We start from the raw sequence: 16,718 nt of genomic DNA, 5'->3' as shown, positions 1-16,718 counted from the left end.
ACTGAAATCCTTTTCGAAACCTAGTATAAAAAAAAAGAATTATTTGACGCAAATTTTTGGTATCTAGTCCGCGTCTAATACAACGTGACGCTTTATTGCCCATCAACATCAAAATAAACACTTCTGCGTCCTTATAGACAGGTAGATGAAGAATGTTGATATAGTAGGTGAAGAACATTTGTCGTGTACAGTGAAATGATACAAGAGTTTCCGCTCTAAAGAATTGCTACATCATTCTTGCCAGATTTGTTGCTCTTCAGACTGTAATTTTATCAGTGACTAGCCTTCTTAACGTGAAATAAATAATTTCAGTTTACTGGTCTCTGTGAATCGAAGTTACGTTATTTTGATTTGTTACTGTGATACTTGTAAATAAGGAGAAAGCTGTACCGCTGTCGGCGTAACTTTTAGCCACTCTTCTCGAAGTAAAACAACAACGAACTAAGAATTTTATTCCACAGCGACGTAAGTCAGTATTCTGGAATTTTCTGCACGCTTCCACCTGGACAGTGACTGAATTTTGTGTGATAATTATCAGACTTTGAAACTGAGGGCCAATTAATTGGTGCCTACCACACGGAATTGGGAGATTTTCTCCGTTAAACGGTGCTTGATTCTGGTGTATACTTTAGAGAATATCTTGCCATTTGTTCTCTGTTAAACTTCTTTGGGAGCGTGCATCGATGAAACATATATATATATCGCAAGGCCTCTATAAATATACGATCACAAATTTTTTTTCGTTCTCAGTTCAGTCTATATTTATCGAATACATTATTTGTGAACATTGTTTGGCGAATCGCGCAAGATAATTGTACAAGTTTTCAACTCACTACATGTCTACCTGGAGACGTTCTTGACATTTGGTCCAGTCTTCTACGACGACGTACCTGTGCTGAGATTTGGCGAAAAATACGTCAGACTGGACTTACTCGCCTCCTTAGGTGTGAATGACTGAAGCGCTTTATTCGGCTCGTCTTCGACCCATTTGAGTAGTTGGGAAGACTCGGGGGCGTCTCGGTGTGGTGGACGCCACGCTGTAGCCCAAAGGTGCTCCTGAGAGGAGGTGCCCGACTCGAGATCCGAGATGAAGAAGGCCGGCGGACCAGCTGCCGGAGGGAAGAACGGCGCGGGCGGCGCCGGGGGCGGCACCGCAGGTGCCGGAGGCGGCGGGGGCGGCAGCGGAGACAAGGATGAGGCCGCCGAGAAGCGGGACTCGCCCAAAGGGGACCGGCTGTCGACGTCCGGCGACACGGGCTCGTCGGGCAGCGGCGGCAAGCCGGGCTCTGCGACGGCGGGCATGCGGGAGGCGTCGCTGAAGCTGCTGGCGCTGACTGCGCGGGCAGAGTGGCCGCCGGTGGACCAGGCCGTCAAGGCGCTCGAGAAGCTGGTGGCCGCCGCGGGCGAAGACGCCTACCCGCTGCCGCTCGCCGGCCTCATGGACCCGGTAAACACCGCCAGCACCACCACCACCAGCACTGTGCACCTCGCCACCACGGCACGCTCAGCCCTGCCTGCGACGCACCACCAGGCTTACTGCCCTCATAGCTTTCTGTCAGTTTCTTGCGCAACGAGAATAGAGGAAGAGGCACTCAAGCATCTCAAAGGAGAGGCAGGCCACTAGACCCTAGCACAAAAGGGTACTTGGTTGAAATGGCTCTAAGCACTATGGGACTTAACATCTGATATCATCAGTCCCCTAGACTTAGAACTACTTAAACTTAACTAACCTAAGGACACCACACACATCTATGCCCCAGGCGGGATTCGAACCGGCAACCGTAGCAGCAGGGTGGTTCCCGACACAAGAGGGTTCTCACCTGTTGGAATGGCGAGGGGAAACAAGAAAAGGGAGAGACCATGTATGTGTGAATGTGTGTGTGTGTGTGTGAGAGAGAGAGAGAGGGGGGGGGCAGAGAGAGAGTGTAAGAGAGACCTTTTGCTCACTTTCTTCCTCAGGGAAAACCAAGGGTTACGTTAAGCCCATAATGAGAGGAGGGACTCAAAACACAGTAGTGGGGACGATAGGAAGTAAATATAAAGGGGGAACTGTGAGAGACAGAGGGAAATATAGGGACAGAGAGAGAGAGAAAGAGAGAGAGAGAGAGAGAGAGAGAGAGAGAGAGAGAGAGAGAGAGAGAGAGAGAAAGGCAGAGAGGACAGAAAGAGAGAGATTTTGGTCACTTCCTTCTTCAGGGAGAACGGAGGGATAGGTTGAGCCCACCATGAGGAGAGACTGGGGACGAGAGGAAGCAAATACAAAGAGGCAACTGTGTGTGTCTGTGTGTGTGTGAGAGAGAGAGAAGGAGAGAGAGTGGGAGCTCAAAGGTAGGGCACTGGTGATCACTTTGCCCAGTGATCTGTATCTAGGCTGCGTTGGAACTCCAGCTGTGTAAGCGTACCGGCCAAAAATCCACATACTCCACATTCTGCTCGGCTGAAATGTGTCGCCCACAAAGTGTCAGCTGAATACAAAAGAAAATAATTTCCGATCCTGTACCCATCTGAGCTATTACGTCGCTTACTCCAGATTTCTGGAACGAGATGAACTAGCGCAAAGAACACCGATAATTCTGTTCCATCATCGAAAAGATCACGTCAAATGTGGATGTTGAGAGGCACTGTGGAATGTCGTGGATGAAAGCTGTAATGAGTTGACAGAACAATGGACGTGAAATCCAGGGCGCACAATCTTTCACCTTGCGTCCAGCATCAAGCAACATATAGCCCTAATCTTTCGCTCTCTGACACACCCTCTGTCAGCCCTTGGGATCACATTCGTTCTGACTTTCAGGGCCTGTTTAAGGGCCCTTTATAGATAATATTCGCCTTCTCTAAATAACCATGTGCGGCAAGCGGACTGTGCACCATAACAAAACTTACAGAAAATGTGCTAGTCCAGATTCTAGCCAGCAAAGAGGTTAACTGAACTATAGTGCCAGTTCACAGCATGGCTGTCGAACAGTTCTACCCATCATTTCAGTCCGCCATTTCACCTATTGTCCAATGGGGTGTGGAGTGTCCGATACAGGTGTTTAAGAAGCAAATGATGGAAGTATTGGGAACCACCGTCACAAAGCACTCCCTGTGCTACTCCTTAGCACGTACAGCTATCCTATCAAGGACGATAGCCCAGCACTGCTCCACCGTGGGAGACAACCTCGAACACTGCTCTGTCTCCTCACTCCACAGCCCTGGCAACCGTGGGCCAAGCTCACAGGGCGATCCCTACTGGGAACGGAGCACTCGTATGGAACATAAGACACGTGAACGCCAGCAACAGGGGTTAACACCCATTGGTGGCACATTACACCATTTGACACACCAAAGGGTTTATCGCACTGTCATACAAACCAGATCCGCCCTCGCCTGCCAACTGCACCACCATCAGTGATGCACCTTGAACCAGAAAAGTCATCATTGCTAGTCCCACAACTGCACAGATATAACTTGCACCCTCGAAAATCGGCGAAAATTTCATTTGACGCAGACATGAAATTGGAAATATCCTTCCAGCCTTCACAGCCACAGTGAACAATGCCCACATCACCACATCCCGACATAATGCCGCACGTTCCCAGTTGCTCATACTAGCGGAAGCACTTAGGTGCTGGGTCACTAACCATACCACCAGTTAGCCTTCCGTTACATTGTCGAGGACACTTCTGGATATACGTGCCTATTGCAGGAGTAGAGGGGTGGGGGATCCGGTATAGCAGCGCGGTGGCTTTGAGAGTCCACTGGAGATAACGGAACTGGATTGCAGTCGACAGGCGGAACTGTTACGTCCCATTGCACTCGTCGGTTTTGAGCAATGACGTCATACCTAAGGCAAAGACGCTATGTATAGGCAATCTATGAAAGCTACGGATCATACTCGTAAACAAACTAATGTAGCATACGATAAAATTACATTCACATTCACGCAGTTATTTACTTAGTCATGAATTGTATCGAAACGAACTGAAGATAACGAACATAATGAACAACATGGATTAAAAACAAATTTTCATGTCTGGAAAGAAGTATTCTCGTACTGCATGCTACTAGAAAAGCACAGAGAACCTTTAAATTACTTTACAGTAAACAACATGGTGAAATTATACTGTTATGATATCGCGTTTATTTTATATTAACTATTGAATCTAACACGAGGAGCGCAGGAAAGTCGGGGTTTTGGGCGGCGAGAAACTAAAATGTATCAGGAAAAGGGGAAAATTAAATGAATGATAACAAATACGAAACAGCAGCATAAAATGTGGACAAACCGACACACTAACTTCTAAAAGAAAAGCCAGTACGCGAGAAACGAATATCTAGAAAAATGAAGAATATGGGAATCCATAACTAGAATTAACCTATGTAGGTAAATTCCAGTTACAGATTACAACCGCCCCATGATTTCAGTTGCAGTTGTATGCACTTAAATCTAATACCATTTCTACGTTTGTAATTGCTCTCTAAAACCACTGCCGGTGTACAACTAAAATTGGAATCGGGTATTAGAACTGACCTATATAGGTCAATTCTAGTTACCGATTCCAATACTAGTAACTTTTTTGCAGTATTTCAGAGAGCAATTACATATTAGCCTACATTTTAGTTCACACACGTGGTGAAGAAAGATATAATTAGTGAATCAATGAATGCCTTGAATCGGTAACTAGAATTGACCTGTATAGGACGTGACGATCAGAAGAATGTTGGTTGTCGCTCCTGTACAATTTTTAGTCCGTGACGCATTTTCATAACTGGATCTGGCGCCAAACAGCGAAATTAATGAACCGCATTGCTGTATGAGAGGCAAAATTCAAAATGAATAATAAATACTATAAGGTTTATTCATGGCATAACATAGGTAAAGGTTATTTATCAAAGACTGGAATTTTGGCACAATGCCTATTTAAACGTTTAAAATCCTCCTTGAGTTTGAACGTGGATCTGTACGATTCACATTTTGCGATTTGAATGTCGCAGTTCCATGTTGGCTTATCCTGTCTATTTTTATGCAAATGCCTAATTGCCAAAATAAATGCCTTTTGCTTGCCTTCTTGATTATTATTTACTCCTTTATTATTGAAAATGGTAATGAGTGTCGCCATAAAAAGAGGCAAGAGTAGGTAAGGATTTTAAATATCGATTGTGTTTACTTGGCTTCCTATCGAATGCTACCTCCTTCAAAAGCAACAATGCGTACCGCAGCTAAAACGTGGGTTCAGTATTGTTCTAAGTTTCTAATTTTTTCAGTTTTCATTGCGACCTTCTTATAGGAGGCAGGTAGTAACGTGGCGAAGTTCAGTGTTTCTTTACGCAGTAAACTGCGAAGTTGCATTAATACTTTCGGACCCGACGTATTTTCTACTGACGATAGAATACTTCTATCGAGATTATACGCGCAGTCAATGGACTATGAAAAGAAATATTTCATTTCTCAACTTATCAGTACAACCAAATACAAAATTTCACTTTTCAAGGCTAAGGCAAAGAAAATTAGCTTGACTTCCGTCGGCAATCACAACAGAGATCCGAAAATGACAATCTGCATTCAACTTATTTAAAGCTTTTATTGATGCAGGATTTCTGTTATGGAAGCTACATAATCCTACACTAGGACAGTTTTAGAGTAATTTACATTCCAATCTGTGCCCAGTGAGTCACGTTTCCGAAAGTGTTACGTAAGTGAATGTTGCAATGAAGTAAAGTAAGTCATTGAAATGCAATAAAAAATAAAAAGATCTGGATTTCAACCGGCGACTCAGCTAACGCTAAGGGTCATTTTATTGTCAAGATCATTATTGGACCATTAGATCCTTCAGAGGATGACTCAATAAAAACAGTCCTGCTTACGGCAGAGTTTCTAGAAAAAGTTAACTATTCAACTATCGCTAGTTATTTACCAAATCATTACAGGTAATGTGGCCTGAAGAAATTCAATACTGTACATGAAAAAACCTGGGACAACTTTAAAAGAGATATTTCCAAACATGCTTCCAAGTCACCTACATAGCACATTGTTTTCACAGGATGTCAGAAGACACACAAGGCATGTTTCTGGATGTTGATGAAATTGATGTCCAGGAATACAAAGATGTTCGTGAAGGCCTTTCAAGGATTCAGACTTTTAAGGACATTGCATCAGAAGTACCTCAGTGCCCTCAACGTATCACAACGAGATGTGGGACCTGGATTTGGGCAGCATTTTACCACGCTTCGAAATTCCCGAGCATAACTAAGATGGCCATCGCTCTCGAGAATGAAGCATCTTCATTTGTAGCAGAAAAGAAACTTCTCGAGTCTTCGGAAGTGAGGAATGACTTAACAGTAATGTGTATCGATGTTAAAAATCTGATAGTCAGGCAATCCGAAACGTTCATGAGAAGTTAAATAAAGAAATATTTTTGGCGATCAAGACAAGTGTATAATCATTAGGGTCTTAACTTACATTGTAGTTGAGTTCGATTTCCTGTCTCAAGTGATATTGCAGCTTCAAGAAATGGGGCAGCCTGTGACAAAGTCAGTAAAAATTGTGCATGGTGCAGTGTTAAGAAAATGTGGTTCGTTAGTTAGGAGAATGTGTAAAACAGTGTTTTCGAAAAATTCAGATCTTAAAAAACTTACAAATATTTCAAAAATTCCACAAGTTGACCATTCAATAGGTCAGTGTTTTCGAAATGCTCTAATTACATCTGCAGATGGTGTGAGATCATTTTCTCAGATGAAAAGGGTGTTATCTGACAGTAGACTTATCAAGATTCTAGAAAAGGCAGAAAAGCTTTTGTTTGTCATGTGTATGAATACTACATAGACTTTCAAGAAGTACAGTCTGAACAGTGATTCTCGCTGGGTTTTCATCTGGCGTGAACCAGGAACCATATACCAACCCCTTACTGTCCTTGAAAGGAACCTGTATGGACGTCATGGTTTGACGTTGGGTGGGATTATGATTGGTGCACGTACACCTCTGCATGTCTTTGACAGAGGAACTGTAACAGGTCAGGTGTATCAGGACGTCATTTTGCACCAGTATGTTCACCTTTTCAGGGGTACAGTGGGTCCCACCTTCCTCTTGATGGATGATAACGCACGGCCCCACCGAGCTGCCATAGTGGAGGAGTATCTTGAAACAGAAGATATCGGGCGAATGGAGTGCCCTGTCTGTTCTCAACAACTAAACCCCACCGAGCAGGTCTGGGATGCTCTCTGTCGACGTATCGCTGCACATCTTCAAACTCCGAGGACACTTTAGGAGCTCCGACAGGCACTGGTGCAAGAATGGGTGGCTATACACCAGCAGGTGCTCGACCACTTGATCCAGAGTATGCCAACCCGTTGTGCGGCCTGTGTACGTGTGCATGGTGATCATATCCCATATTGGTGTTGGGATACATGCGCAGGAAACAGTGGCGTTTTGTAGCACATGTGTTTCGGGACGGTTTTCTCAACTTATCACCAGTACCGTGGACTTTACAGATCTGTGTCGTGTGTGTGCCCTATGTGCCTATGCTATTAGCACCAGTTTTGTGTAGTGACACGTTGTATGGCACCACATTCCGCAGTTATCCTAAATATATGTGCATGAATGCAGTACCACCCATTCTTGAGTACTGCTGGAATGTTTGGGATCCCCACAAGACCTGATTAAAGAAAGATACTGAAACAATTCAGAGGCGGGCTGCTAGATTTTTTACAGGTAGGTTCGATGAACACGCAGGTATAGAGGAGATGCTTCAGGAACTCAGATCGGAATCCTTGGAAGGCCAGGCGATGTTTTTTTTTTCGGGGAGCACTGCTTAGACAATTTAGAGAACCGATATTTGAAGCTGACTGCCGAGCGATTCTACTGCCGCCAAAGTGCATTTTGCATATGGAGCACAAACATAAGACAAGGGAAATTATGGCTCGTACGTGGGCAAATAGATAATCTTTCCGTCACTCTATTTGCCAGTGGAACAGGAAAGGAAATGACTGGTAGCAGTACAGGGTACCCTCCGCCCGCCAAGCAATATACGGTGCCTTGAGGAGTACGTATGTAAATGTAGATGTACATTAGGCTTCGTATACGCCGCGCGACGAGGTAAACAGTCCGGCTATTAGGTTGCACTTGTGGTATTCGCAGTCATTCTCTGAGGGCCAGGACGCAGTTTCACGTGCTGCGTTTCGTCCTAGGTCCCCCTGCTGCACGTAACGATACAATGCGACCCTCGTCGCCAGGTACAAAGTCGGCTTTGTTTTACTATGCTGCCTCTCCTTTTCCTATTCTCTTTTTCATGAGCTGTATTCTTTCAAAATTTATCAACTCATATGTAACAGATTTCGGAATGCGTAATTCCCATGAAATCATACTTCATTCTATGTTTCAAAACTTGTAGAGGAGTGTTACGTTCCCGAATGATAAAAGTGAAAGACTGTCATCTTTGTGTAACAGATACATACGTCTGGCTGTTTCCCCTTGTGATTTCGCACTTGCCATTTTGGTTTTTAAGATGATTATTTTCCAGGTTCTTTCCGTCTGTCTAGAGAATGTGTTGAATCACCCAAAGATGACTTTCTGATTAAAATTCATGAAAATGATTACTAAACTATTTGCTGTTACACGAGAGAAGCGATAACTGAGTGATATCACGTTATCACAGCGGCTCGCATAGTATGTGTTAATGTGGTCCTTTATTTTGTTCTTTTTATTTCATAATATCGATTGTGAAGACATTTTCAAATTTTTGCGTTAAGTACCACCTACCAAAATGGAAATACTCTAGCTAGAATGGAAGAACTCGAAAATTCCCACAGTGTTTGGACAAGAAATACAATAACATCTAATTCGACAGAATTTAGTTTAAACAACAAACTTGTACACTGTTTCATAAATGATTTGCCTTCTACACACAATGGACAAATTGGTGCTGGCCGTTGTGCCCGAGTGGTTCTAGATGCTTCAGTCTGGAATCGGGCGACCGCTACGGTCGCTGGTTCGAATCCTGCCTCGGGCATGGATGTGTTTAGGAGAATGATATTGAACACAGCTTATAAATTGTGGAGTATCTTCTGAAAGTGTGTATTCAACCAGCTTTGGCGTACAGAGTTCAGCGTTACCATTAGTTAGTTAGAGAAATTTAAATAAGAACTACTTAACAATCTGTAGTTTCTGGAGCAAGTACTGGAGATTTCACGTTATTGTACTGCTGTACTGGAAGCAGGAAGCGACTTGATATTTAACGAATTCGCAGCGAAGAAGCACTTCCCGTTTCTTCGGTATAGAGGTCGCCAGCGCGGAAACCCTGTGACTCATCAGTCAGCCTGCGCAAATTTGCCACGCGTGTTTACTCACCGTTAACGTCTGAGCCGTTGATGGACACGCCGACAGGAGACCACGAAGTACACCTCCCGGATGTATTAGACGCACGTATACTGCCGGCGAACGGTCTCGAGAAGACTTACACTTTTTTTTTTTAAAAAAAAAGTCAGTTTTCGTTTAGGATCATCTATTCTGTAAGAGTACAAGTTCTGCATGTCTTATCTGCAGTGGTGTGTTTAAATAATATTATCGCAAACAGCTTAACATCCCTTGTTGCTAAAAGCAGTCGAGAGACATATGTGTAATTCCCCGTCATCGATCCTATCACCTACGATGGGCAAAGAAGTGAATACACTACACATGTCGATAAAGTTATCGAATTTACTGCACTTAAACAAATATACTTGCACTAGGGATTCGTGTTTTTGTCTGCGACATACAGTTAGGTTTAAGTAGTTCTAAGTTCTTGGGGTCTGATGACATCAGATGTTAAGTCCCATAGTACTCAGAGCCGTCTGAACCATTTGAACAAAATGTCCTGTTACCTTCGTGTCAGAACTGTTTAATTGTACAACAGCTGTTAGGAAAGTAAGGTCCGATGGGGTGTGAAATGCAAAACCATAGTTAAAATCCGATGAAGGTTCGCGCAGGTGTGTTGAGCGGAGTCTCTAGTACGACCACCGATCGCGTCACGTCGCTCTTTTCAGTTCTGAGCACACAGTGAGCAGGTAAAGACGCCCAGAACAACAGTATCCCCCGCCAAATGCGAGGGCCTGGTGTGAAATTTCGCCTGATGTCATGCAGCCCACATAACATAACTGTCATACGTTTCCTTCTGGATGACAATTCTCGGGTGCACTCTGCAGGCGCAATGAATATGCTACTGCAGCGTTTTCCATGGAAAGGTTTTGATCACCCACATTAGAGCCCGTAATTGCCTCTCCCTGAGCTTCATCTCTGCTCACATGAACAGCTAGCTATGAAGACAACGTTCTGGCACAGACAACGAGCTGTAGATCAGCGTAGAGAATTGGCAGGAAGCACAGGCGCCTTGCTTCTGTGACGAGGGTATTGGAAAGTTGGTACAACGCTACGACAAATGGCAAAATCGGAGCGGCGACTATGTAGAGAAGTAGGTGGAACGTGTAGCTAACTGTTATAAATAAAACATTTTCGATTTTCATCAGGGTTTCCATTTTGCGAACGATCGGACCTCACTTTGCGAATAGGCCTCGTATATCCTCTCTTTCAGCTCTTAAGAACAGAAGTGAAATCACTTTCAATTACTTGTGACTCGTTTCGGAGGTGAGGAGTAAATGAACCGCGGGAGGCAGTGACAAACACAGTCTTAGGCAAGATCCTTGTTTCTGGAAAAATATCGCTGCACGGCAGCATAGTTATTCGACTTCTCTCATCATCAGCGGTGGAGTACATTACACGTTACTGATGGCTGCTGTATCTTATGAGCAAGTGGTCTCCAAACTTTACTGGCAGTCTTGCTTCTTAGCGATTGTCAGTAACACGTGTTTGATCAATTTGTCTTCAGTTACTGATAGAAATCAACGCTGCCCGATACCAAACTTGAGAAATAGCAGTAACTACATACTGCTGAGTAACATCGTCCAGTAGACATTGTCCTTGAGAATGCCTCATGATCCGACACAATCAAAGTAACTGAAAAATACGTGATCGGTTTCAGCCAGCGTAGGCCATCCTCAGATATACAGCTCAAGTCAGTATAAAAATTAAAATAGATGTTAGGCAGATTACGTCAGAATTAAAAATCAGTACAATAAAGTGGCGTTATGTTACGTAATACATGCCCTTGTTCAATTCCAACACTGCGTGAACCACGTTCTCAACGATTTACTTGGAATCGCAGATAGGCACAACAGAAAGACTGTCAAACAACTATGCTTTCACACAAAAACGCCTTCATCGGTATTAGACAAGACACACACACACACACACACACACACACACACACACACACACACACACACACAAACGACCACAGCCAGACACTTTGGTCATGTGTGTGTGTGTGTGTGTGTGTGTGTGTTTGTATGTTGTTTAATTCCGGTGAAGGCCTTTTTGGCCGAAAGCTTACTTACTTGTTTGACAGTCTGTGCCTATCTGCGACTCAGCAACTCCGCAGTATGGTAAGTAGCAACCTGTCTTTTTCCAAATATTGTCATTATTTCATCCTGGATTTTCCACTGTTTGATGATAGTAACTGACATGTTGAATAACACATTGGTGGACTTTATTTACAATTTCCAAGACTTTCTGATGATTTTATAGTACAGTTAAGATATAAACTCTGCTGATATATCGACGGTGCTATCGCATAATAGTGATGCTGTGATTCATGAAATGATGTGTGCCCTGTCGGTACCAATCCTTGAATATCCAAGAGTGCGGATAATTGCAGCCACACTTCCTCTGTCGATTGACAGATGCAGCACCAACTGTCAGGTCGAAATGCTTCTGTCCTCGCAAAAGACATCAGCTCGCTGCAACATGTTGAGGGGTGACAGCCGTGGATGGTCTTCCCGACGGTTGCAAATCGTGGAGCTCCGCCGAACCGCCTTCTGATGACGTCACCCTTTGTGCCCAACGACTAACTGTACTTCTTCTGTCGATAGCAGTGCTCCATAAACTTCGCACAAGCGTTTGTTGATCTTCTCCACAGTTTCTTTTTCTGCGGTGAGAAATTCAATGACGGCACGTTGCTTGTGACGTACGCCACGTACAGAAGCCGTTTTAAAACCGTTCTGCAGCTACGCTATCTGTTGGAACTGACGGAAACTTGGCGCAGTCGCTTAAGAGTCTTCAAATAATACATACGTAACGTTTCGCATTCGTAATATTGTTTTCGGCCTTGTTACCTCCTGGGCAACCCTCGTATAAAATTTGTCCGTATTCCCTTAGTACTTGTATGTCAGGTTAATGAATTAAAAAAAAAAAGAATGAGAACATTATTTGAAATTGTTTTCGGTAAAATTCCTGTAGTGCATCTTGATTCATAATCAACTGCAAGCGCCAGATTTCGGACGAGTAGCCCCTTATGCATGGTTTGCCTCGAAATTATTGCCAAAGCGCGAAATCTTCACCACTATTAACGACGTTCATTTCCCAAGGAATATTCATAGGAAGAAATGTAACTGTGGCAAACTGTCTTTGTGCGATGGTCGTCGTGTTCGGATTATCTGTGTTTCCAATGGTTCTACGATCAGTATCATCCAAGGGACCGCACCAGATCTTCCTAAAGAGTAAGCACCTGAATAGAAGATAAGAATTAATATAAGAATTGATATGAGAATGAAATATCAGAATATGAGACTTTAAAAAGATTTTATCCCCTCTTGCACACATATAATAAATAAATGTGTGACATTTACTGCGAAATGCAGTAGTAATTTTACAATTAATATAACGTCTTTTTATCCCTTATTTGATAAGAAATTTTCGTTTAGTAACCTTCTACAGATATGACTAAATAAACGAAAACAATAAAAATAAAATGAATAAACAAAAACAACAATCAGGTTTCGAACACGGGGCGCAAAGTTACAAAACCGCGACACTACCCATTTTTTTAAAAACGTTTCTTCATTTTGTTCAGTATTGTTCGTTGCGCATGGTCTGGGCGGACGTCACATGACATCCGTTCAAGTTGATCGTTGATTCCTTTACTCAGTTTTTTATTACAGAGCGCAACCAGCTCTCTGACCGAACACATTTAAAAAAAAAATCTCATTTTGTTTGCTTTCGTTCGTTGCATCTGCTTGGGGCGGATATCGTAAGACATCCGTAAGTTCGTTGTTGATCGATTAACTCAGTTTTTTATTACAGAGGGCTGCTAACCCTCTGACCGAACACGCTGAGCTACCGTGCCGGCACCCACTGACCCACCATTTCGTTTGTGGATACTGTTCGGTAAAAAGCACATAAATCATCTTGAAAATACCTCCAAAACATTGACCGTCGTATTTTCAGGAAAGGTCGAATATCTATGGGAAAGCCGAGACACGTGTTCGCTTATTTTGACTCCGCTTCCACTGAGCGGAGTTCCTGGGAAACTGGGCACGGACACTTTGGTCATTTAACAATTTATTAGGGTCATTTCTCTTACTAATATAAATTTCTAATTCCTTGTGGGTGTCCAAAGTTTCTTCCTGTCCTTGAGGGTTTTTTTGTTCTGTCATTGCAACTACAAGAAATGCGTGTTTTTTTCACCAGACACGCTTAGCTTTATTGAGGTAAAGTAGTCTGAAATTAAATTATTTACATTTTGAGTTGCTTTAAGATCGACAGACAGTTCGTTAACAATATGTTGGTTTGTACTTACGGTGATTTTTGCGTGATTTCTCCTTCACATCGGAAAATACCATCTGCTAGCAGACCTTTGATGTTTTTCTTCTATAGACATTGATTGTTGTGGTCTAATTTTAGGATGTTCTGCAGATCATCTAAAACAAAAACACGTAGACCAAGCAATATTGAAAGAGAGCGCTCGTGCACTCCTTCCTGGACTCGGGTAGGCGCGCCGGCCCCGGTCCCGGCCCCGGCGAGGACCGGTATGCCGGCCAGCCTGGATGTGGTTTTTAGGTGGTTTTCCACATGCCGCGCGATAAATACGGGCTGGACCCCACGTTCCGCCTCAGTTACACTTCTCACAGACATTTGAAAACGATCGCACAATTACATGGCTTACATAGACGCAGACAGATTGGGTACACTACTTACATCCTGGGAGGTTCGGGGTGGCGACAGAAAGGGCATCCGGCCATCCTCTGCAACTAACACTGCCAAATCCGTAACAACACGGCCGACCCCGCGTGAGGCGGGACAAGGACCAAAGAAAGGAAGAAAGACTCTTTATACAATAAGTGATAAAATTACATGAAAAAGGAAACAGCCTTTTCCATTCTTCACCCCCTCCTCTCTCCCAATTTCACTTCATTCCTTATTCCTCATCTTCCCCTCAACTCACACTCCATGACACTACTATACACTTATGTCCACTGATACTTACTCCTCACCTTCAAAAATAGTTCAAATGGCTCTGAGCACTATGGGGCTTAACATCTGAGGTCATCATTCCCCTAGAACTTAGAACTACTTAAACCTAACTATCCTAAGGACATCACACACATCCTTTCGAACCTGCGACCGTAGCGGTCGCGCGGTTCCAAACTGAAGCGCCTAGAACCGCTCGGGCACCACGGCCGGCTCTTCACCTTCGTCCCAACTCATACTCCATCAAACTACTATACACCTGATCGTGGTTTCTCCCCCCCCCCCCCCCCCCCCCAAAAAAAAAAAACCTGTAAATACATGTAAATACACAGCAATATTATCAAATAGAAGCACACACATACAATAACATAAAAAAACGATTGTGGGTCAAAGACAATCTAATTGCAAGGTTATGTTGGCAACACTACAAAACACACTTAGAAGTATAAAAACAAACAGAAAACAGTAGTGTGCGAAAAAGTGTGTTGTGAAAAACATAAGCAATGCATAGCGCTGTAGTGCAACTAAAAATTAGACCAAAACTATCAGTGTCTAAAGTAGAAAACCTTAAGCAATGTCCTAGCAGACGGCATTTCCCAATGTAAGACGGAAATCAAGCGGAAGTCACCGTAAGTACAAACGAAAATATTGTTAACGAACTGTTTTTCGATCTTAAAGGAAATCAAAATGTAGATAATTCAATTACAGATTACTGATGATGCTTTACCTCAATAAAGCGAAAACAAAACATGCAACCTTTGTAGTTGCAACGACAGAACAAAAATACGCCCAAGAACTGTAAAGCAATCACGGACAATATGACTACACAAATGTAGAATTTCTTCCTGTCCGTTCAGTTCAAGCGACTGCATTGTCGACAAACAAATGCACACGTGCGAGGGGGATAGGGCGCCGCACTCCGATGCTCCCTTCTGCTCAGAAGTGAACTCGTTTTCATCAAACAAGTCCATAAATATTTTTAAAAAAGGAATATTAGGTTTCAACGTCCCAGTGACGTCGTGGTCCTTAGACACGGAGCACAAGCTCGGATTGTATCGAGGATGGGAAGGAAATAGGCGACGCTTTTCAAAGGAACAATCCCGGCGTTTCTCTGGAGCGATTTAGGGAAATGACGGAAAACTAAATCAGGATGGCCAGACGCGGGTTTGAACCGTAGTCCTCCCGAATGCGAGTTCAGTGTGCTAACTACTACGCCACTTCGCTCGGTCTGAGTATGTTCACTGTTTCCTTCTAACAATAATGTTTAAGATACTTCTTATTGGATATGAAGGTTTAAAGAACGTTTAAAATATTTAAATTTTCAATTATGTAAACTTATTAACGTACTGTCGTATTATTTTACGTACTGAACCTGCTCGTTACGGATGTATGAGGCCTATCTCCTACACAACACGGTAACTGCAGGTTTTTAATGCAGCTTTATACATTTTACTTCCTAAAGTAATTATGTACATTCTTTTAAAAAATTATGAAACATTTTATTGAGGTATGTCAATAACAAGAGAACAGTTAGCTACTACCCCACTAAGGGATTAGATTTTATATACAAGGTCCCTCCTCATATACATTACATCCATTGACGCTGTGGTTTCTGCAGTGGTGGGATTCAACCAAGACCTGTGTTTTATGGTATGATGCCACTTTACTTTCCAGTTTTTTTATTATATTTTAATTTTGACTTATTTATCTTGTAGATCTCAAGACGGCCGATGCCTCTCGAAACCAATCATTTTGTTTGCAATTACTCTGTACCGGACAATAAATTATTTTCGAAATACTAACCAAATGAAATGTCATTCTTTCGAAAACATCATCTCTAGTTTTCGACTAGATCTAATCTAGACATGATACTATGCCACATAATAATTCCCTCTCTGGAGCAGTGTTATTCTTCCGTTTCTCTCGTTTAACGTGACCCGATGTAAATCTAACCTCCGCGCAACACCCAGCACCTAACGCAATCCAACCTAGTTAAGCTAATGGTGACCATTTACACGTCAATACCGCTGGGAACGGCAAAGTAATAAGCTGGAGGCGTAATAATTGCTGCTTTCCATTACGTCGCAGCCGTCTGTCAACTGCATGCACGAAGTCAGAAAAAATTTAACTTCTATATTGCCCCTCTGTGGGGTACAAGCACTCTTTGGGTCTACGTCACATGGACTAACCTAGTCTTCAATATCTAGTTTATCCGGGTGGAGTGGCCGTGGCAGTATAGAACCACGCGCAGGTTCGAATCCTGCCTCCGGCATGGATGTGTATGATGTCATTTAAGCAGTTCTAGGGGAATTATGACCTCAGCAGTTAAATCCCATAGTGCTCAGAGTCATTTGAATCATTTTTGAATGTCTAGTTCTGAATTTTCGACTACTGCTGATGT

The 16,718-nt window shown here is 43.1% G+C and overlaps 1 protein-coding gene across 1 annotated transcript in view; it reads left to right on the top strand.

Annotated features, from left to right (window-relative positions):
• Positions 1 to 1,087: 1,087 nt before the first annotated feature.
• The window catches only part of LOC126278231 (serine/threonine-protein phosphatase 6 regulatory ankyrin repeat subunit A), a 944,107-nt gene continuing 928,476 nt past the window's right edge, over positions 1,088 to 16,718 (top strand). Inside the window, exon 1 of the mRNA XM_049978210.1 lies at positions 1,088 to 1,447. Coding sequence (XP_049834167.1) covers positions 1,088 to 1,447 — 360 coding nt within the window. The remainder of the gene's footprint in view (positions 1,448 to 16,718) is intronic.

Source organism: Schistocerca gregaria, chromosome 6 (genome assembly GCF_023897955.1).
Source record: "Schistocerca gregaria isolate iqSchGreg1 chromosome 6, iqSchGreg1.2, whole genome shotgun sequence".
NCBI lineage: Eukaryota > Metazoa > Arthropoda > Insecta > Orthoptera > Acrididae > Schistocerca > Schistocerca gregaria.
Note: the sequence above shows the minus strand (reverse complement) of the source record. Positions and strands in the feature narration are given on the sequence as shown.